At 42.2% G+C, this 23290-nt stretch overlaps 1 protein-coding gene across 2 annotated transcripts in view; it reads left to right on the plus strand.

Annotated features, from left to right (window-relative positions):
- The window catches only part of DPP10 (dipeptidyl peptidase like 10), a 1813461-nt gene that overhangs the window by 1603506 nt on the left and 186665 nt on the right, over positions 1–23290 (plus strand). For both annotated transcript variants that reach the window (XM_069616586.1, XM_069616587.1), the window contains 2 exons: positions 18313–18411; positions 18840–18909. In XM_069616586.1, the coding sequence (XP_069472687.1) occupies positions 18313–18411; positions 18840–18909 (169 nt within the window). The remainder of the gene's footprint in view (positions 1–18312; positions 18412–18839; positions 18910–23290) is intronic.

A 23290-nucleotide genomic window follows, 5' to 3' on the forward strand; every position in this document is an offset into this window, starting at 1 on the left:
GAAGTACCATACGTTTAAAAAAAGGTACGGATGGCCTAAGCATCAATGTAGCTAAATCGGAAATATTGGTGCTTAGAGACCTGCAAGGCCAAAACAGAGCTTTGCTGCTGAATTTTCACTGGCATATAGATAAAATTCATCTGCAACCTATAATTAGTGCCAGTATGAACGACAATCCGTGAGTGCAATTGACAAAAGCAAAATCTTGACAGCTTGCCAGTCAGGCTCTAGTGTTAAATAGAAAATATGGGAAATACTCACTTCTCCCTGTCCTGGCTTATTTCAAACAAAAGGCTGTCCCAGCCTTGATATACGGAGCTGAATGTGCCCTAGGTTGTCCCACGGTGTTATGGGACACATTGGAAAATATTTTATGGTCCAGAGTTCTTGGCGTACCAAGATGTACCCCGTCAGCATGTATACGATATGAACTTAGTTTGACCTCCATAAACGCGAGAGTGTGTTGGAACACACTCCCACTTTATCGAAAAATAACCATGGAAGCAATTATGCGACAGTATAAAATCTTGGAAAATCCAGGAAATAAAATTCAGAATTCTCTACTGGCTCAATGGGTCCAACGAAGTATAGTCTTACTAGCAGACTTGAACTCCAGTATCAGCATGCTTCACACAAACCCTGATTGCGTTAAAAAAAGACTATGGCGAAGAAACTGGTGCGAGACAAGTGCCTGCAGAAGGCTGTACACTCTTATGGAACAGGTACCTAGGTTTAGACAAAGGTCTAAACGAGATCTTTAGTGCCTGGAAACTATTCCCAGACAGGAAGAGAAGGCGTCTTTATATGACTTTCCATTTTAATACATTTAAATCAAGAGAAAGAACACATTTGTAGTCAACAGACAAGGTTGCATCAAATAATTGTCGGTTGTGTAATACTGCGGAAGAAACATTAAAACACCTTGTCTTATTCTGCATAGCTCTTTGCGACGAAAGAGAACTTCATTTTGGTAAACGCTTGGTGGGAAGGCCAACAATGTGCGCCAAAGATTGGTGGCAGATAATGTTTGATGAGACAGACTACAAATTAACCATAGCACTAACCTTTTTTTTTAGAAGCGATGGTTATACCTTTAGAAAAGCAAGACGATGTGGGATGAAATACTATTCTTAATTGGTTTAATCCTTCTTTGCTTCCCACCGTAGTCTTATTTCCGTTTTTGTGCTTATGAGTGTCTGGGTGTTTTCTTTTGCATTACAAAATGTAGCCTACAAAACGTAGCCTTTCTGTATTTTTGGTAAGTCATTTTAAGTTTAATTGTATACTCTCAAAACTGTTCTGAAGATTTTAAAGGTTTTTAAAAAGCAAAAAAATAAAAAATGCACTCAATGAAACAGAACAAATCATCAAGAGGTTTCCAAACAAAGCATTGAGACAAATATTTCTAAGGGCCCGGTTAAACCTCCTCCGAACCAACGAAATCCGAGCTCGAAGAGGCATGTCGACGCCCAGCTCCTGCAGACTCTGTAAGGACATCTCTTCAATCGAATCAGTCAGACACCTGTTGATGAGCTGCCCAGCGACCTTAGTCCTAAGAAAAGCATACCTCAGCCTTCTCCTAGATCCATACACACTCCAAGAAGAAAAAACATGGTGGAGTTGCCTAGTGAGTGGTGAAAAAACCTCTTGGTCAATTGCGACTACAAAGATCATTGGTCAAACGAAAGGAAATACTTCTACTATCATCTTCGAAGGAAATAATTGAAATTGAAGATTGAAGATGGGAGAATTTCTAAAATTCTCTATTTTGTAAAATCAATTAAATTGATAAACACAAAAAAAAGGTATTTCTGAATTGTGGGTTGTTGCTCTATTAAATTATGTTATTCATCAATAAAATTATACAAAAACGAACTTTAAACAGTTATTCAATGAAGCAAAAGAAAACAAAGTTTAAAATACCACATGTTACACAAGTAGAAGAGAAAAGACCCAACAGTTATATTATTTAAGCAATAAGCCCCTCACAGGGGGGAATGACTACTTTAGATGATGCCCCAATGCCCTTTGTTACAGGCCCGAGCAAAGCAAGAACCTTAACGAAAGCCCACGGGTAATAACCTAAGCAGTAATGCCCACCCTGTGAGGGGCTTTGCTATTAGTACCCCAGCCAGTACGACCGGGGTACTAAAACAATTTTTTTCTGTTGAAAAATGCTCTGTTTCAAAACAGAAAAAAACAAGTTAAAAAAATGTCCGCCAAGGAAGGGCAAATGTAGTCTGTTTCCCTTTCTATGGCAGCCGTAAAAAATGGTAAACAATAAAAATGGCTGGCATGGAAATGGGAGAAGGGACTACATGTAGTCCATTCTTCCTTTCCATGGTGGTGTGTCACAGACGGGGAGCGGACGCGCTGGAGACAGAAGTGTTTCCAGCATATCCGCTCCCAAAGAGGGGCGAAAAGGCAGGTAAGTGGAGGGAAGTGGGGGACATCTGTGGAGGCGGAGGGATGGGTCAGGAGGGAAGCGGAGCACTTACCTGATTCCCAAGCAGGTGAAGATGGCGGCCTCCAGCCGTGAGCAGGCTAGGATGGGGAGCATTACCATTTGATAATTCCCCTGTTCCGAGCTTCCTCATTGGCTGGGAAGCTGCCACCCCCACTGAGTACTAATAAAATATAGTTAACCTCCTTCAGATAACTGACTATTATTAACAAAAAAGAAAAAAAAATCATTTGAAAGGTCCTTCAATGTATCTATAGGTGCATGTAAATAGACAATGCAAATGCAGCCACACAATAACACGTTAGAGCATCAAACAACAATAATAGATATAATTGAGATGGTCTACATTGTATAAAACTGTTTTCTACAGGCAAATGCCAGAGATGAAAAACATTTAAGCCTACCATATAAAAGGCATAAGAAGGAAAAGGGATTCATACATCTCCAGCATTGGATCTTGCATGGATTCACATGCTTGAATATTCCCTGTCGTCAGACTGGAAATCCTCAGTGATTTAAAATTGTGCATTAAAATCAAACTTTTCCATGGGAAAATGCTATACAGTTAGTCACATAAGGCTTGTGTAACTATTCACTTGTGTAGTCCCTCCACCTCCTTTGTCCCTTTTAGTCCCTAACCAATGAGGTGGGAGGGCTAAAGCTCGACCCCAGGCAGCCATCTTCAGATTTTTCACTGTAGACCTCTGACAAGGAATTCTCTTGAGCTGTCTGAGCTAACTGCAAATTTATTGCTAAAATGTTATTTTCCAACCCCAGAAGTAATCTTTTTACTGTTGTGGTTTTGCCTTTACTAGCATAGCTTTCTCCTGGGCTCAGGGCACCTTTTTTTCTACTAGGAAATGGCATATTTTGGCTGTCCATAAGACACCTCATGGCATAACCAGATATGCACACTGCCAAGGAGAACACTTCCTTCTTCAGGGACTGCAGCAAGTGTGGAAAGAGAGTGATTTTTATCAGGGACCCTCACAAATACTGGAGCCTATTCAGCAGGAGCAACAGGTTCCCGAGATAGAGAGCATAGGACTGCCTGCACAGCCGTCTCCAATAAAGGAAATGGCAGAGTTGCCGGATCTTATCCTTCAGGAAGAGTATTCATAAGGGGAGCAGCCACAGCCAACACGGCCTAAAGAGCACAGCCCTTACTGATAGCCTTTCATGGAAGACACATCGGATCCATTTGACTTGGTCTTAATGCAGTCCATGCAAAGCCAGGTTGGCTTCCCCATTACCTAGTCAAGAAGGTAGCCTGTGGTTCACAATCGGCATAGCTCACCATCAGTGAGCAGTCAACACAGACAAAGCTCACACTACAGTGGGTCTCCTATGGGCATATCACCATCAGCTCCACAGAAACATAGGTGTTCTCCTTCTCCACCACGTTCCTCACCGTGGTTGACTCTGGTGACCCGGGCACCATCTAATATTACAGTCTCTGTGTGGCAATAGGACACCATGGAGGACCCAATTGATCTGTATGACAGAGACAACCCTTTCAAGGACTTTTCTGACCCTGACACGCAGGAGGATGATCTGGAGGAAGGAGATCTGCCCAGAGATGCACCTGGCAAAGAGCCGAATGAATGTGTCACCCACATAATTGAGAAGCAAAGGAGATACTACTCTCCAGGTGGGGCTTCTCCATCAAGTGATATAATCTCTTTTAAATGAATCATTGCCAAGTCGGCTGACATTTTCCTGATTCAGGATTCCACAGAGAAAAAGTTATTTCTTTATGAACACAGATACAAAAGAAGAAGTTGGACAATTACCACAATACCAATCCTGGACACAATCTGGGAGGCAGGTGAGAAGTTATTGGCCACTCTACTCTCCACACCTGCGCTTGTGGCAAGACCTGAAAAGAAATGCAAGGCCCCCGAATCGGCACCAATCTGTCTGCAAGGTCATCCAAAGCTGGACTCTGATTATGGTGCTGGCTAGAAAGAAACTGCAGAACCCAGCATCTCCTCTTACAGCCCCACCGGACAAGGAGGGATACAAACTCGAGGCTATGGGATGGAAGGTCTCAGGAGCCGCATTGCTGGCATTGAGGGCTGACAATGCAGGGGCTATGATGGACAGGTTCGATAGAGAGCTATGGGTCAAAATGTCTTAACTGGTCAATCACCTCGCAGCCAAACATCAAGATGAAGCAAAGTCCCTAGTCACTGATGGTGAAAGCGCTTCCATACATTTGATTCATGCCACAGTGGATGTGTCCCACTGTGGTTATCAGCAGATGGCTCACGGCACGGTTCTACGATGCCAGGCGTGGATGAAGGCCACCAATTTTAGGCCAGAGGTCCAAGCGAAAACTTTGGATATGCCATTCGATGGCCAAAAGCTCTTTCGGAAAAAGATTGATGTCCATCTGAAAGGTATCTAGGTGGATACGGAAATGGCAGGGGCCATCAGTTCCCTCAGAGACCAGGATAAGGATTTGAGCTTAATGCCCTTTAGGAACGTGCATATTTAATTATTTAATGGATGGGAACACCAGAGTAATTCTGAATCCAAATAACGGAACCAACTCAGGCAAAGTACGGTTTTATTAACAATTTTCTAAAACAGGGAGGTTACAAAATAGATCAACGGACGTACGCTCAGTCTCTCAACAATCTCTGCAAAAAACATACTTTTCATAACAGTTAAGTGTCAGAGTGATGTCCTACTATGTGGTATTAATGAAAAACCTATCGAGGGTTGGGATTGGTTAAGGGAAACACCTAAGGATACTTTTCGATTGGAGCTAGGATTGTTATTGGCTGTCCGTTATCAGGTGGACAATTTATGCCTACCTCTAAAAAAACATGTAATTTCGGAAACATTAGACACAGTTTCCCATTGGTATTCAAACTATAAGGTCCTTCATTATATATGCACTAATCTAATTGTTTGGCACACTTGGGACATGTCTGGAACATTTGGTTCACTTAGAAGCACAAAAGCCAAGACCCAGGTGCAGGGAGGTAGGTCATGAAAATACCTCACCACCCAATTAGCCCAACACCTCTCATCACCCATGCCTTCTGCCATGCAATTGTATTTGTACTTGGCCTTGCAGAATATCCTTGTCTTCTGGGCATGCACGGGAGTGAGGGCACTCACTATTGTGTCTGGGACTTTAAGTTCAAGCTCTATTTCCATCCTTAGCTCACATTCTGATAGACCACAATTTGGTAAATTTTGCAGCTTTTGAATGCTTTAAATGAATTAAAGTTTGGCATCCTTTGTGTTCAACCTTGCATCTTAATGTGAAAAGGTTCATCCTCTGTATTCTAATTCTTCAGTAAAGATAGCTGACCTTGCTTCTTGAATCTTGACACTAGGCCAGCCAGCTTTGCCCTTCAGCTTCCCAAGCCGATTATGCTTGCTCTGACACAGTTTTCTATTCCAGCTTCATGGGTTCTGGCCTACTAAAGATGTGATACCAATGTCCAGTTTCCATACAGTGGTAGCCTCACCTGCATTCTATTCACTATTCATAGCTAGCATCTATGATGATTAAAACTATCTTGCGTTTCATCAACTGTACATTTATTAAAAAGTTGTTTTTCAGCTGCACTTTGTGCATGTGTAATATTGATTTTCTATATTAGGAAACTCACTCATTTCTTTACTTCCTAATTCGGTTATTCAGGATCTATACATCATCTTTAGCTCGCATCTCGAGGACATCATGCTCACTTCTTATGATGTCATTAATTCATTGGTTAGTTTCTTTTCACACTCCTTCATGTTTTTTTCTCCTGCAGGGTATCATCACGTCGAGGGTACATTCAGTAGAGTTGTCTCAATGGGTATCTCCTTTCAAAAACTTGCTGCAGTATTGGTATTATGCACAATTTCATGTCTCCAATACACGTGAGGTGGGGGGGCAGGATCTCCTGCAGAGGCACACAGCTGCGCCTCTACAGATTGCTCTACAGATTGATTCCTATTTTGCTCTTTTCAAGGCGCAAAATACTAAATGCAGATTCTTTGGCGTAAAATCATCTTTTTCTGTCTGCTTCCTTCTTTTCTGACCCCTGATGCCTAGGGTCTTTAGGCGCATGATAAATGCAAATAATATTAATAAAATGGAAGGTCCTTCCAGACACAAGGCTCAAAGTGGCATATACTACCAGACCTCTTCCATGTACCAGTCCCAAAGAGGCAGAAGGGGATAAAGCCTAGGCAGGGCTCAGGCCAAGAAAAACTGACCTCAGGACACCCCAGTGGGAGGGCGGATAAGCCAGCACCTATAACACTAGAATGTCGTCACGTTGCACAAGTGGGTGCTACAGGTAGTGTAAGTAGGCCATACCATCGACTTCCTCCAATGACCTCCAACTCAGCCTCCACAGTCAAAGAAGGCACATCTAATAAAACAACTGATGACAGATGTGGACAAGCTACTGCTGAAGGCGGCAATAGAGCAGAATCTGCTCCTGACACAAGGAAAAGTTTCTTTTTTTTCACACTTTCTGAAAAGAAAATGGACAGTGGCATCCAATACTAGATCTAAGGGCCCTCAACAAGTTTGTATGCCACCTCAAAGTCAAGATGACATCACTCCAGAAGGTCCTCCCGTGGCTAAACAGGTGTGATTTTCTAAACACCATAGACCAAGAGGACGCTTACTTTCACATTCCAATCCACCCCTCACACAGGCATTTTCTTTCATTTTCAGTGGGAAAATACCAATTACAGTTCAATGTACTCCTCTTTGGACTCAAATCAGCTCTCAGGGTGTTTACAAAATGTCTGGCACTGGTACCCGTCCATCTCAGGAGATCAGGAGTAGAGGTCATCCCTGCTTCAGAACCTGAGATTCACTATCAAAAGGGAAAAGGCATCTCCTGTGCCAGCACAGACCTGGATATTCCTGGGAGCAGACATGGAGACGCATATTACATGGGTATGACCATTACCAGAAAGAGCGGCTGCGATGCTAGGGCTGGTTGCCTGGTTTTGAGAGAATGCAATGTCCACGGTATGACAATACAAGTCCCTCCTGGGCACGATGTGCTCCTGTATCTTCCTCATACCAAATTGCAGACTGAAGATGAGACCTCTTCAGGCAGAACTGGATCGGCAGTGGGTCCAGTACAACGGATCATGGGAAGACGTTGCACCTCACACCAGCATTCTGCGAGGCATTGCTTTGGTGGTCCACGGAAGCAAACTTGACTCAGGGCATTCCAGACACCCACATCAATTTTACTGCTCTGGAATGGATGCCTCTCAATCGGAATACGGTGCACATCTGGGGGACCTGCAACCGAGCAGAGTGAGGTCAGAAAAGAATCCTGCCTTCACATAAATGTGGTGGCGTTGCATACAATTTGCTGGACACTGATGACATTCCCACCAGCCCTTACCGATCAGATAGTGACAGTACAAATGGGCAATACACCATCAATGCACTATCCAAACAAGCAGGGGGGGCACAATGTTCAACATCTTGTCACTATAATTGTAAAGACTCTGGAAATACGACCTCAAGTACAAGATCCAGCTGAGGGAAGAGCACCTCCCAGAAAAAGAAAACATCCTAGTGGACAAACTTGGCTTGGAATATTCACAGTCCCACAAATTTTAACTGAATGAACAGGAGCTCAACCTGGCTTTCGCCAGGTGGGGAAGCCCAAAATAGATCTATTTGCCACATTCGACAACAAGAAGTGCAGCGAGTTTATCCCCAGGCACCCAGATACTCTCTCTCACTCAGGGATGCATTTTCATTCGATCAGACAGGGAAATTCCATTACAGCTTTCCCCAACCCCACTGATACCACATGTACTGAGAAGAACGAAGGAGCAACAGTGCAGCATGATCCTGGTAGCCCTGGTATGGACCCATCATGTGTGGTACACAACACTTTTGCAAATGTCACAAGATACTCCCATCCACTTCCAGACCAATCTGTATCTACTGTCACAACATGGAGGCAAGCTGCTTCACCACGATCCCACCAGTCTGTCTCTCAAGGGCTGGTACCTCAGCAGCAAATATGTTATAACTTCATACTAGATTCAGAGTGCTGGGGCATTCTCAATGCAGCCAGATCACTATCCACAACTCAAAAATTCGCCAACAATTGGAAGCATTTTGTTGGGTGTCTTGGCCCACGTTCAAGTTATTATGCTGCAAACACTTGGTGCTGTGGGCTTAGGAAATCCAAGAGGGCAGAAAAGCCCACATTTGTGCCAGAATCCTGGAGAACCGCACAGTTTTGCACACAGCAAAATGGTCCCCTGACCTGCCACCCACCAGTGCGAGCATGAGGGGCCAGGAGTGCCATGAGTGAAATGTTTGCCAAAGGAAAAACAGCAGTGCCGGTGGCTAAAATAAAAAAATAAAAAACGCTATGAAATCACCTTTGTTTCTCTGAAATGCGAGCTAAAAATGCCTATTTTAAACATTGCAAGATATTCAAAAATCTCAATGAACACCAGCAGACATTTGGCAGAATGTAGTCTTGTGTGCATACAAAATCTGGAAAGAGAAAGAGCCAAAAACAATGTTTATAACAAAACTGGCTGAGCTGTGGATGTAAGCAGCTGAAGTGAAATTGGACTGAAAGACACTAAAATCTAAATGTTTAAAATAAATGAGTGACCAACTGTTGAGTGTCACAGAGTTTGCAACTGTTGAAATGTCATAGTTTTGAGCTTAGAATCAGCGTTCTAGCTGCATGTGTAAAAATTGTCCGTTTGATTTGAATGTAGAAAACTAGGAACTAAAATGACATTTAGCTGAAGCCTGGCTTGAAGAGAGTGAATTCTGCCCGGCAACTACCCCCGAAAGGAGTGAAACTTGCTCAGCCACTCTTCCCAGGCCTGGCTGCATTCTGTTGCCCCTGCCAAAAGGAGATGACACCTCTCTGATTGACTTAGGGGAGGAGCACCTGGGGACTACAGGAAACTAACCAAAGCACTGTCCCTGGCTCAGGCAAATGTTATATTAGGGGGGTCGTAAATGGCTTCCTCTTGGAAGGAGAAGTGGTAGGGGCACTGCATCTGTGAGCAAGCTGAGCTTGGGGGAAGTGGATAAACCAGAAATTCCACCATGTGCTTTGGAAAACCACACCCCTTTGGGGCCAGAGCATGATTTTAAAAAGATGGATAATTCATAGTGCAGACTTGTAAAAATTATATAAATAACATCATCATTCTTGTGATTTTTCTGTGCACATTTTAAGAGGTGTTAAGACCATGTGGTATGTTCTTGGGGATAGTAGCGGAAAAAAGGTTGTTACTCCAAATGTATGCATGTTAAAAATCTGACACTTTATCATCTGAAACCCATATCCCTGGTGCACATTTGTGTAAAATCTGGAAAGGTTTAGAGGTTGTTATCTGGATAAAAAGGGGAGAATTCTGTCATAAGTGGACACAACATCTTACAAAGACAGGGATCGGATGGTTTGGTGTACAGAAAATATGTTAACTGGATGTATTATATTAGAAAAATGGTACATAGATAAATATGTATTTGGATCAGAAATAGATTTTGTGCAATTTGACAAGGGGAGGATCCTCTGACCATAAACCTACCTCATCACTCTGACTCACAACCCAGCTCCCCCAATCAAGGGAGAGAGGAGGAACTGGCCAATGATAAGTTGAGAGGGTTGGGCATAGCAGAATTAGCCGACCCACCCACTTTCTAAACACATAAAAAGAGCCACTGGAAGCCAGATAGGACTTTTCTTTTTCACTTTCTGCGGAGCATTTTGACAGACAACTCCACATCCTGATTTCAGACTTCACATCCAGAAACTCCAAGAACTCTAGAACCCAACAGCTGAACTCCTATCAGCAGGCCTTCAAAACCTAGCAACCAAACCAAACTATTCAGACAGCCGGGCTGAGCTGTCTGATTCTGGCTAAAACCCTGTGCCAGAAACACCCAGAAAGCAGAGCTGTACCCGGAACCAGAAACCAGACCGCCGTGCAGTGCCAAGAACTTTTGTCAGAACCAGAGATCCAGACCGCTGTGTAGTGCCGCTAGCAGAGCTGACCCAGATCACTGTGAGCAGAACCAGGCAGAGATCGTCCGTGGCGAGAGAACCGCCAGGAGCCCAGCCCAACCGATTGACCCGATCAGTGACAAAGTCGCATTCCTTTCCAAAATATAGTGTGAGTACTGCCAGAACTGTGCAAAAACCAATCTCTTAGTTTAAAATAATCTAATCCAAGCTATTTTAACCTATTTAGGACTGCCTCCTAGAATCGTGTCATTCTGTCATCTTTAAACCTGAAAACTGTCATCTGTCATTCTGAGCTTTCAAATTTCAAATCCGAAAACTACCTTTACTAAATCGGCCGTATCTCCGGAACCGTTTGATAGAAGCAAGATTGAACTTTTAGCTGAGATTCTCAGCTTTCCAACAAGCTCTTAAACGACTTGCTACTCCTCATAGTCCCTCCGTAATTGCGCTCAACGCACGCGACTAAATTTGCCGCGATTTGACATTTTGCTTAATTTTAGCCACGTGTAAAAATATTTGTCCTTGCTTTCCTTTGCTGAAATTCGTTTGCAACCTGACAATCATTCATAGAGCATTGCTAAAGTGATCCTGAACTAATACAAAGTAGCTGTTACCCACCCTGAACCTCTAGAGGGAATTCAAATCATTTTAACATATTTTTCACTTCTTTGCATACCACATAAAAGTATATTGCCTGTGTTCCAAACTCCTACCTGTTTTCCTCTAAGCTTGCTAGGGCGGAACTGAATTATATTTGATTGCATTCCAGAGAACTGTGTGCTTTCCTTCCATCTCTTTACCTTTCATAAAGGGGGGGGGGTGAATTGTCAAAGAAAAGTGATTACATTGTATTTTGTTGAAGTCATATCAAGTTATTTTTATGTACTACATTTTCATTCATCATTGCATTGTCCTCGAAGCCATAAAAGCATTCTCAGCTACTTTATCCCCTCTATATCACTTCTAAGCCATCAAAAAGAGTGTACTACTGTAACATTATCCATTGTTGATCACTATCATCCTCACAAGTGTGCTATCAAATATTAATTTACTATAAAAGTGTGATATATATTGTTTAATTTTCAAATAAACCTTTTAAATTTGCAAAACAAACCTACTTCTTGGCTCAGCTGGGTCAGGGGGATTCTGAGAGAGGGGTGTTATATACGGGTTGTCATGCAGAATAAATGAACTGGACATAAAAATACCTCAATAAGGGCTTCCATCAGCATTCCAGACTAGGCATTGACTTAGCTGTAGCGTTGAATTGCAGTCGCTTACAGTTTCAAGTTATGGTGTCAAACATCTCTTGTCTCTGGCACAGCAGTTAAAGTTTTCCTTAAGGGGTAATGTGCACTTTCCCCAGAGAACAAAGGCCCATCCCATCCTGGAGTCTCAATACCATTTTTAGCATTGATGGGAGCGCCCTATGAGCCTATTCATAAGGGCGACCTATATTTCATATCAAGGAAAGTAGCCTTTCGGGTGGCTATCACCTCAGCCAGGTGCATTGGGTAGCTGCAGGCACTATCCATCGAGCCGCCCTTCATGATTTTCCAAAAGGATGGGGTCATTCTTAGGCCACACTCAAGGTTCATCCCTAAAGTAGTGTTGGAAATGACATTGGGCCAAATTACGAGTTTACCGGTAACCTGCTGGTGCTACCAGTGGGTTGCCTCTGAACTCGTAACACCATTCCGCTGCCTGAGATCCCGGTGTCACCAGGACATTAGATTACATTGGCCCGGAATGTCAGGCGGCCAAAAGTGGAAGTCCCCATTCCTGTGTGGGAACACATAAGCACTGGCACTGTTGATAACAGTGTTGGTGCTTCTGTGAAAACCATGCCTGCAGGGGCCAGTGCCCCTGACATGCAAGATCTGCTGGGAGCAATGGCCCCTGCAGGCATACTTGTAGTCTGGCGGGGCCGGAAAGGTTCCGGTACGCTGCTACCAGTACCCTTGTTTCCAGACCGTCAGTCTTGTAATGAGGCCCATTGTGTGAGCTGATAGTGTTGCCCACCTTTTTCATCAACCATGCAAATGCAGCGAATGAACACTATATTCCTTGGACATTGCGAGAATGCTAAAATTTTACATACAAAGGACTTTAAATCTTCAGCAAGACTGGTCATCGCCTTTTTGGGCCGCAACAAAGAATGATGCATCTCTAAGCAAGGGCTGGCCCGTTGGGTTTCTAATTGTATCACCCACTGTCATCAGACAAGAGGCGACCCACTACCGTCTCCGCTTTCAGCACACTCCACCAGAGGAAGAGCAGCATTGGTGACATTCCAGACGGGAGTGTCTTTGAAAGATATTTGTCTAGCAATGAAGCATGCTCCACACATTTGCCAAGTATTACTGCGTGGGGAAGATGCCAGGAAGGAAACGACAATTGGATAGGCAGTCCTTCAGCACCTGTTTGCTTAAGGCAGGAGCAGCCTATGTATCCCTCCTTCCTTTTTATTGTTTCATAGCATGCATGTTCTGTTCAATTGCTGTGTTTATACAGAGAAAAATGTGTTTATTTCTCAGAGGCAGGGCATGTTGTTTACTGCTTGGTATTCTATTTAAGCATTTGAATCTATGAAAGATCTGTAGAAATCTTCGTTACTTACCTATAACTGTATTTCTCCTGCATTGGCATCTTTCATAAATTCACATGTACCTACCCTCCTCACCTACTCCATAACCAGTCAGTCATCACCTGTCATCCTCCACGCTTCAAAATCTGCCTTGGGTGGAGTTTAAGCCCTGCTACCTCATTGGTTAGGCTCGAAAGGACCAAAGAAGATGGAGGGAGTATGCAAGTGAATGGCTAAACAAGCTCTATGGGACTATCTGTATAGCATTTTCCAGGAAAAAGCTTGATTATAATGAAGAATGTTAAATTACTGAGTATTCCCAGTCTGACAACGGGGAATATTCAAGCATGTGAATCTATGAAAGATGCCAATTCTGGAGAAATACAGTTACATGTAATTAAAAAAGACTTCCACTTCACCAGTATCACATGGGCAACACATTTCAGTTATGTCTAAGCCCATCCGACTACCAGTAGTGTTTGCAAGTGGTAAAGCCTGTAGCCTAAAACTGCTTTATATACTATGATGCAGTGTTACAGTAGTATTAATAGATGGTCCACTCACTGTGATAGTGGTGCAATGGAATGGAATTCAAGTGCCCTTCTTTTATAGAAGCATAATTTGTTCTCCCCTATAAAGACAGCCTATGCTTATGTTTATGCTGCTGAACATCACCTTCATTCATTTTACTGCATTTCACTGCCACATCCAAAGAGGCAATGCTCTCTGAGATGCCAATCAAGTGGAAACCACAAGGTATCTCCATTGATCATGCCCCACATGCTGGGATGTGCGAGAGATGTGTCGGCTCCCAGTGCAAGGAGGGTACAAAGTTGCTTTCCAACCATTCGTGTATCATTCATGCTATCATGCTCCAATGTTCTTTTCGTTTTTCTATGGCATGTCTACCATGATCCAGGTTCACCCCATTTGTTCTTTTGAACTAATGAGAAGGCTTCAACTCTACCCTTACCAACACACAGGCGATCACTTGGCACCGGCAGTGCAAGCAACCAATTGTTTTCTTCCCCTACTGCTTCTCATTCCTGCCCTTGGCCGAAGACCCAAAGAATTGCTTAAAGGGATAGTCCAGTAAAAAAATGTATTTAAAAAATAGATAGGCAGCATTAAATAAAAATACTAGCACTTTTTTTTTAAAACTTCCTATGTAAAATTTTGAGCTATTCAAGCTCAAAATTTGCAAAAGCAAGCACATGGGCGCATCCATTTTGTGAAATGGATGCCCGCCTGTGCTGGCTTTTGCTTTTGCGGCACTAATGAAGGAAAAGCCAGCCAGCTGTACCTTTTACCCCACGACCATATATATGGCGATATTATTGGTGGGGATAATATTACCTGATACCGAATATGCAGTGCAGCCACAAGAAAATGTGTGAACAGATTGTCCAAATTCTGAATTTTAAAGCACAATCGCTCCTGGATAGGAATTGAAAAGCAGTTAAACATAACCCAAAACTGCATATAACATTTGGAAAGAGTGGTGAATAACATTGTAAGATTTATAGCAAATCCTGTATTTTATAGGGGTCTGAGGGATGAGACGATTTAGAAGAAATGGGGTGGAATGCATGGGGGACGGGATAAGAGGAAAAGCAGGGCACCCACACAGAAGAAGCCCATAGTGCAGAGGCCCACCGGGAAACATGAAGAGTTCACATAAGGCTAGTCCACCCCTGTATCTCGCTGTCAAGTGTAGAGTACAACATGGTGTATTATCATTTTCTCGACCGTCAAAATCTACTGAAACTACCAATGCTACCTTTTTTTGCAGAATAGATTATTATGGCCATATCAACCTCAACATGTCCTGACACCCCTTAACCTCACCAACACATAGATTGCATTCCAGAATTCTTGTAATAGCTCGACTGAAACCTCTATATTTCCTTAGGTTGCTCATGGCATTCTGCTTGTGAAACCAATACATATGTTGACAAAAGGACACAGTGCATGAACTATGACATTATTTTAAACTTTTCACCATGTTCACCAGTTTCATGTCAGCATTGTTCACAACATGAATATAAAGCTGACACGGGATTTGCTGATAATATGGAGTCCAAGTGAAGTACATTCCCCATGCAAGCAGGCTGCGACATCCCGGTACTTGGTTTGAGGTCTGCAGGCTGTGACATCCCAGTACTTGGTTTGAGGTCTGCAGGCTGCGACATCCCGGTACTTGGTTTGAGGTCTGCAGACTGTCACATCCCAGTACTTGGTTTGAGGTCTGCAGGCTGTGACATCCCAGTACTTGGTTTGAGGTCTGCAGGCTGCGAGCATCCAGTACTTGGTTTGAGTTCTGCAGCCTGCAAACATCCCAGTGCTTAGTTTGAGGCCTGCAGGCTGCGAACATCCCGGTACTTGGTTTGAGGTCTGCAGGCTGAGACATCCCAGTACTTGGTTTGAGGTCTGCAGGCAGCGACATCCCGGTTCTTGGTTTGAGGTCTGCAAGCTGCGAACATCCCAGTGCTTAGTTTGAGGCCTGCAGGCTGCGAACATCCCGGTACTTGGTTTGAGGTCTGCAGGCTGCGAACATCCCAGTACTTGGTTTGAGGTCTGCAGGCTGCGAACATCCCGGTACTTGGTTTGAGGTCTGCAGGCTGCGAACATCCCAGTACTTGGTTTGAGGTCTGCAGGCTGCAAACATTCCAGTACTTGGTTTGAGGTCTATTGCTGTATGCAAGAGAGGAAGCAAGACACGTTTTCCACACCGCCCACCTCAAACCATTTCCCCATGTTTGTAAGTCTTACACCAAAGTTTAGTTTGCACACTGCACTCACTGTCTGCCTGGCTTGGAGGTCAAGAGGCAGGTAGAGTGGGTGAAGAATTAAAATGTCAATATACATTTTGCAAATTGCAGAAAGCACAAAGATTGTTGTTGCCTTTGCTGTCTTATTCCTGAGCCAATTCGCAACATAGATATATTTTACGGTCCATGCACAGGGCACACGCACAAGTGGAGAAAGTCCCACATTGTGCAGTCGCACTCATTCACAAACGTGAATCTGCGTGTGCAGAAGAATGCATGCATGCATGCATATTCCCTGCCCGTCAAGAATACTGGCCAGCATAGCTCAAGTCGAGGGTACACGCGGGCACTTTATTCAGAAGGTGGACTCAGTCCCCCCAGCTAAAAGATAAACATTTGATGACCTCTTTGAATTTATGAATTTAAGCAGACCTCGGGGATCAAACCACAGTTGTCAGGTTTGCAGGCTGGACACTTGACCACTGCAGTATACAACCTGAGTGGGAAAAAAAAAAAAAAAAAAACTAAAGGTGAAATATCGCATTTCGGTACTGCAAGTTCCAGGGAAAATATTTGTATTGGTTCTTGGAGTTTAAAACATGCACAAATGTCAACGTTTTCTTCAAAAACACTATTAGAAGAAAATATCCTGTCTTGGTTTTGTGTGTGTGTTGATTTTATGAAAGGCAAATGCCATTCTTTCTGTTCAATTTGGGTGGTTATGCAAATCCAATTTAATGGCATGCGCATATTTCACTTTGATATGTTAATTCCTGGCGACGTCACATCCCATTGCATTTGTTGATGAGTCCCCCCACTTTAATTTTTAGGACTTGACCCCTGCTGGCCAGGATTGTGCTATGGATAGGTTATAGAGGGAAACCATTTCCCTACCTTGCTTTAATGTATTCTTGACTTGTCCACCACTGGACAAGGGATGCGAATGTAAACAGAAAGTGCTTTGTGGAGTCAGGCCCTTTTAGGTGCTGGTCACAATTCCCATTTATACATCAAGGGCCTGTGAGATCGGAACTGCTGGAGCCCAGATGAAAGTGAATAAGTGTCCCTTGCTCTCTGTGTCCCCGTTCCCAGGCAAAACATTCTGGAAGGTGATTTAATCGGAAATACTTAAACTTTATAGACCTAGCCCGAGGGCCGTACCAGAATGAATGGTCCTTGAAGACTAAGGCCTGAGCGCACTGAGAGTGTTCACAGAGGTCTCAGGATCCATAACTCTTGGTATGGCCTCAGGGTGCGCTCTATTAGGCTATCCTGTCCCTTAACCACTTAAGTGCAAATTGTGGGAGTGGGCTGCGCCTACAATGACTTATGGGATTTCAGAACGAACGTAGACGCATTTAGCACTTAATAAAATGCATTTAAAAAATGGTGATCTGCCTGGAGTGGCTACTGGAAACTGGCTAGTTCCCAGTTATCACGTACAAAGAGGGGAGGGGCAAGGCTTAGAAGAAGCCAGCGCACCTGCAACGTGTGACCCAGTGAAGACTGGGGACCGGAAGATGCCCCCCCACCAAGAAGGTAAGGAGTGGTGAAGGGGGGGTGGGTGATTCACGTACCCCTATATCGTCTGTCCGGTGCAGAACATGTATGGAGGTGATGGGCTTTGGCAGGGGGCCTCTTCCCCCCATCCTAGTCAGGTAAGGAGCTGGGGAAAAGAGGGCAGTTGATTTAGGTTGCCTGGGCCGTGTCAGATAGATGCAACCCGGCAAGCAGGAGAGGCGCACTGGCAGTGTGGTTGTCAGTGCAGCGCTACTGTCAGACTGGGAACGTAGCGTTGACAGACATAGCTGCATGGCTCTCAGCACAGTGCTCCCTCTTATAACAGGAGCACCCCACTGAGAGCCGTGTCTGCTCTCAGTGAGGTGTTCTGTGATTATGTGGAGTCCGTCTGACGGCCATGCAGCACTGACACCATAGTTGTAAGAACGGTACTCCCTCGCTTTACATGAGCATCTCACTGAGAGCCATGGCTTTGAGCAGTGCTCCCGTCATCAGAGGGAGTGCTGAGCTGGCAGCCATCCTGCCAGCTAGCCTTGTGAAGGGTGAGGCCTTCCCTAATTGGCTAATTTCTAGGCTATATGGATGTCAAGATCCATATCAGCTCGTATAGCCCGGAAATTGGCCAATGGGCGAGTGCCACGTGACTCCCCCAGGATATAAAATGGGATATGCCTTCTACCTTTTGAATAATTAGGACTTACGCAATGTCACAAACATATTTAACGTGAGCACAGTAGAGTTCACAAATGTGTCGAAGGTTTCTTCCTGAATCCCTTCCTGTACTCTTCTTTGGAACTTGTGTTAAACCTTTTGGGACATAAATATTTGATATAGTTTCATGTTTCCATCATATTTACGCATCTTGCAATGTTTAGTGTATCTATTGATATGCATGTTTAGACCAATAATGTTTTAAAAAAAAGATGAATTGTACATTTAATGTTGCCACTTTTATTTTCTCAACAGATTTCTTTATATTAGAGAGCAATGACGTTTTATCAGAAGCCATATTAAGAAAACGAATTTTCAAATCGAAAATCGAAATGGTTAAAATCGAAGACTATGGTAAATAATGAGTAACGATACTTCATTAAACCAAACATATGTTTCTACAATGTATATATTGTAGCCAGGTACTGTAGCTGGGTCTGAGGCTCAGTGGACTAATGCATCCACTACAGAGGTCTGTGTTTGACCTCATGGCCACAGGTTAAAATCCTGGCAGGTCCACTCAGCCCTTCATCCTTCTGAGGTTGATACAATGAGCACCATTAAGTTGGGTACGAATAAATATCTGTTATCTGTCAATAGCGCCAAGAGGCCTCCCTGGGGGTGAACGTTCCCTCTATAAATACACATTTTATGTACATATATATATATATATATATATATATATATATATATATATATATATATATATATATATATATATATATATATATATCATTCTTGGGGAAAAATTACCAGTCTCTGACTTCTTTATTCTTTTTAAGATCTTCCAATGCAGTTATCACTTCCAATGGATTTCACGGACCGTAATCAGTATTCGTTGCTGCTCATTGTGTAAGTAGTGTCAATTAGATTCAAGTTAAATCAACATTTCCTAATTGAAAAGTGAAAAAGTAACTTCGATTCAGAGTTAAATTTCATGTGTCTATAATTTGAACCTGTTGAATAAGGAACAACTGTGTGTGTGAACTATTCTGACAAATGCCAGGTCATTTAAATCTGTCTCTGTTAAATGCACACATTTATATAAGGATTTGGGTTATTACTATGTAACTACATTTGGGGTTATTTTACCTAAAAAGTCAGGAATTATGATGTTAACATTGAATGTTGCTTCTTATTGTGAGTCAAACCATCTAATGGCATTATTATGAGAATCGATCACTGCTACATTCTAATACAATTTGAATATACACATTCTCCAAGGTGAGTGACACTATATGCTCCAGATCCCCAAAGTGTGTGGTACATATCTCCACTGTACATGAGGCATTGGAAATTAATCAATTGAATCTGACCATTTCGATGACCGATAGAATGTTACATTAAAGGAGACCTAGATGTTGTCAGAAGCTCTGTTCATACTAAGGAAACGTTCTGTGGCCCAATAAAAGTATGTTAAGGATTGTTAACAGATAAAAATCTAGGATGATATTTGTGGTGGATATTGTCAACATTGTAAACATCTTCTAAAATTGCAAATAGGCATTGGTTTTTGAATGATGTGAATATTTTACCAATGTTAAGCAACAGATAATGCCAAGCAATTTACCCACCAGCTGTGCTCACATTAGGACTACCAGAAAGTTAGAAAGTATCCAAAGTCACACTTGTTTAGACAAGCTTTCTTCTGTCAACATATTCATCAATTGCCATAATGGGCTCTCCTATTCCCTCCTGAGGGATTCGGTGGGATAACTTTATGACATCTAACCCTTTGTGTGCCAGAGGTCATATTGGCCCCCTTAATAATAGCAAACATCAAGTGACTATTAGTTTGTGGCTGCACCATACCATCTGCGTACAGATATAAAGTGTCCTGAAGTAATTGTGAGGTAATAGTCTTCACAAAATACAACGTGTAAATACATAGATTACCTTTCGATGTGCCTGAAGGTATAATTTATACATTTCATTGAATGTGGAGAGCGAACAGTGGACGCTTGTGCAGCACCAATGTCGAATGTTTGAGATATTTGATGTGATGAGAAACCAGGCGGTCATGATTAGCCATCAACGTAAGTCTGTGTCAACAAACTCTGTCAACACTGTGAAATAGGAACTTTTTAGAACCTCTGCCACGACTACATTGGCAAATGCCTACTGCAAAGCATGTTTTTAAGGATGTGCTTCAATCAGGTGGCAGGACTTTGAATATTATACCACATATAGCCCAATGCGGAATTGTACAGGCAATGGGCAAGGATAAGCTTGTCAGCTACTGATGACTTTCTTTTTAACACAACGGATTATAAACACAGGGATAATATTGCTTACCTTTTGTCAAATGATCACAACTCATCACAGACACCTGTAGAAGCATATAATGAACTGACAAATTATGTATTGGATTGTTGTATTTCAAATACGTGCCCTAAACCTGCATTTAAAGTAAGAGTCATGCAAATTGGATAGAAAAATGCTGCGACAGCGATACACAAATTCTATCCTGACTAGGAAGAAGGATTTAGATAAGGAAGCCTGCAACTCATTGCTCATGGCTGCTCCACAAAGGACTGTCGCAAGTTTTGGGACATTGTTACACGGCTCCCTTGTACATTTGAACTATCAATGTTGCTGCTAGTTTGGTTGAGGGCTCTTATCTCATTTTTTAAATCTTTATAATAAGGAACATCCTTTAGACATCATAAACTGTCCAACTGTTGATCACTTAGCACAAATGGAAATGAGCAACTGATTTCCTCAATAGAACCAACTGTAGCAACTTGACATTTTCAGCGGAGGAAAGTTTAGTGGCTATCAACTTCTTATCATTGCCTAGGTCCAGATGGGATTCCATCAGATTGTTATAGAAATCTCCCGAAACTACGGCCTCTGATACTAACTAATGGATTTAATGCATTATTGAATAAGGGGCAGGTTCCAAATAACTCGAAACAACCACTAATATATCCAATTTTTCAAAAAAGTAAGAGAGACATCCCAACGTCCTATTGGCCAATTTGACTTTTATAGAACCTATTTAAATTGGGAGAGCTTTATTAGGCAAAATTGAACATTGGGCTGAACAAAACAATATCCTATCAGATATTTAAATGGGGTTCAGCGCAGGGTTGGGGTCTTCAGATCAAGCATTAAATCTGTTGCTAGTAGTGTAAGCAAGTAATAATCTTAATTCTGGAAGATAACAGTCCATGAAAGAAATTACATTTAAAAATACATGAACAATAATAAAACAATAACCCCTCAAACTATTGTGCCCCCTCCAAACTACATTCCATATTAAAACTATTTAAATATGTCAAATACAGTGCAATCCCTGTAGAAAAACCTTATCGTTTTTAAATTATTTTTCACTTAAACAGGTCACGGTCTTGATATAACCGGTAAATAGTGCTCCAGACCCCAACACACTATGTCATAATTTGCTAGCATAAGATAACAATAAGCCACTCTGCATTGTCTTAAAACCAAAGTTCTTAAAAGTGGAATCAAGTATTCCTGTCAGGATACATTACACCATGGGCAAAAGAACAAAATCTGCATATTAGTTTCCAGCGAGATACTATTACATTGGCATCTTGTATCCTCTATAGTCTCCCATTTAACTGTATTAGCTGCACATGGGAGCAGGTAGAACCTCTGTTTTGTTATTAGTTTTCATGCCCTCATATTCCATGCACATGATAAATAAAACTCCTCATTAAAATTAATATGCCTGAATTGGTAGGTAGGCTACTACAGTTGTCATTTTACCCTCTGACCATACTGCACAAGACTGCTGCTTCCTCTTAAATAAATCCACAGTGTACTTCTTGCTCATAGGTAAGACAAAGAGGGGATCTTTGGCAGGATTTGGTAGCCCAAGTTCATTCATAATATTACAGAGGTTCTTAATCAATCTCAATCTTAATTGTTTCTCTAGATTAAATACATCTTTAAGTATGATCTTATTCAGAATGGCCCTACTATTCATAAAGATTGAAAGCCAAAGAGACATGGTACTAGTCTTAACTGGTCAATTAACAGGGATATACCAGGTTCTATATTTAATAGTGGCTAACTCTCTTTTTATATCAGACAGAAAGTGATTTATCCACCATGTATGGACCGTTCAACCACATTTGGTTGAGTAAATAGGTCCATGTTATTGGATAAATTAAGACAACTCAATTGCCCTAAGGATCTAGTATCTGTTTTAGAGAATATTCACAAGGGCGCAGAGGCTTGTGTTAGAAGTGGCAGAGCTGGACTCAGTGCTCCGTACTTCCCAATTGGCACTGGGGTCCGACAAGGGGCATATTGACACCCCTGCTTTTCTCTCTTTAAATCCATGACCTAAAGATGGTTTTAAACCAAAAGAAACTGATGCCACTAAAATTCAAAGAAAGAGGTTTCCTGTTCTCGTCTATGCTGACAACACCATTCTAATTGCAGGCACCCCGTGGCTCTTCAAAATCGTATTGCTGAATGCACTAACTGTATGAGAAAAATTGACTTTGATGTTAACGCCTCTAAATCTGCGATTTTGGTGTGTCGCAGACCATGGAAACAAATTAAACTCTGTTCCATTAGTTGCAGCACTTGTATAATATTAGTGGTTGACGAATTTCGGTTTCTGTTTCAATAAATCAATATCAGTTGTTAGCCATCATAGGAAATTAACCCTTAAAATGAAACACGCAATTGGCAGGGTCTTTCGTTTTCCAAAATGTGCAGGTCGCAACCATTGAATATGACGTTAGAAGTGTATAAAAAACAAGCCATGTTGGTTGCTAACTATGGGGTTTCATTCTGTGGGTTTGGGAATCCAACCTCACTGCAGGCTACAGTACATTGTTTTTTAAAGAATAATTGAGGACTTCCAGACTCTGCATCCAACTATGTGGTGCACCAAGAATTTGTGATACACTTTATTGGGCATTATCTAATGTTGCAACCCATGCTGCACTGGTTGGCAATTTTAGTAACCCCAAAACAACCCTTACTCACTTTATAATCAGCACATTGCTTGATAATTGCTCCTCAAAGACCCTACCCTGGTTTAAACACTTAAAAAAACGCATACAAAAACAAATGCACATCAACACTTTCTTTAAGCCAACTAATATTCTAACCACATCTATGGTAACTTAATTGCGAAATCAACGTGGGCTCTATTCAAAGATTGAGTGGGAAGATATTGAATAAGCAAAACCTTTTTAAACTGAGACATGCAGCTACATCATCTTCACCCTATTAACCTGTTCTGATT

This window comes from Ambystoma mexicanum, chromosome 9 (genome assembly GCF_040938575.1).
Source record: "Ambystoma mexicanum isolate Mex_15411 chromosome 9, UKY_AmexF1_1, whole genome shotgun sequence".
NCBI classification, from domain to species: Eukaryota; Metazoa; Chordata; class Amphibia; order Caudata; family Ambystomatidae; genus Ambystoma; species Ambystoma mexicanum.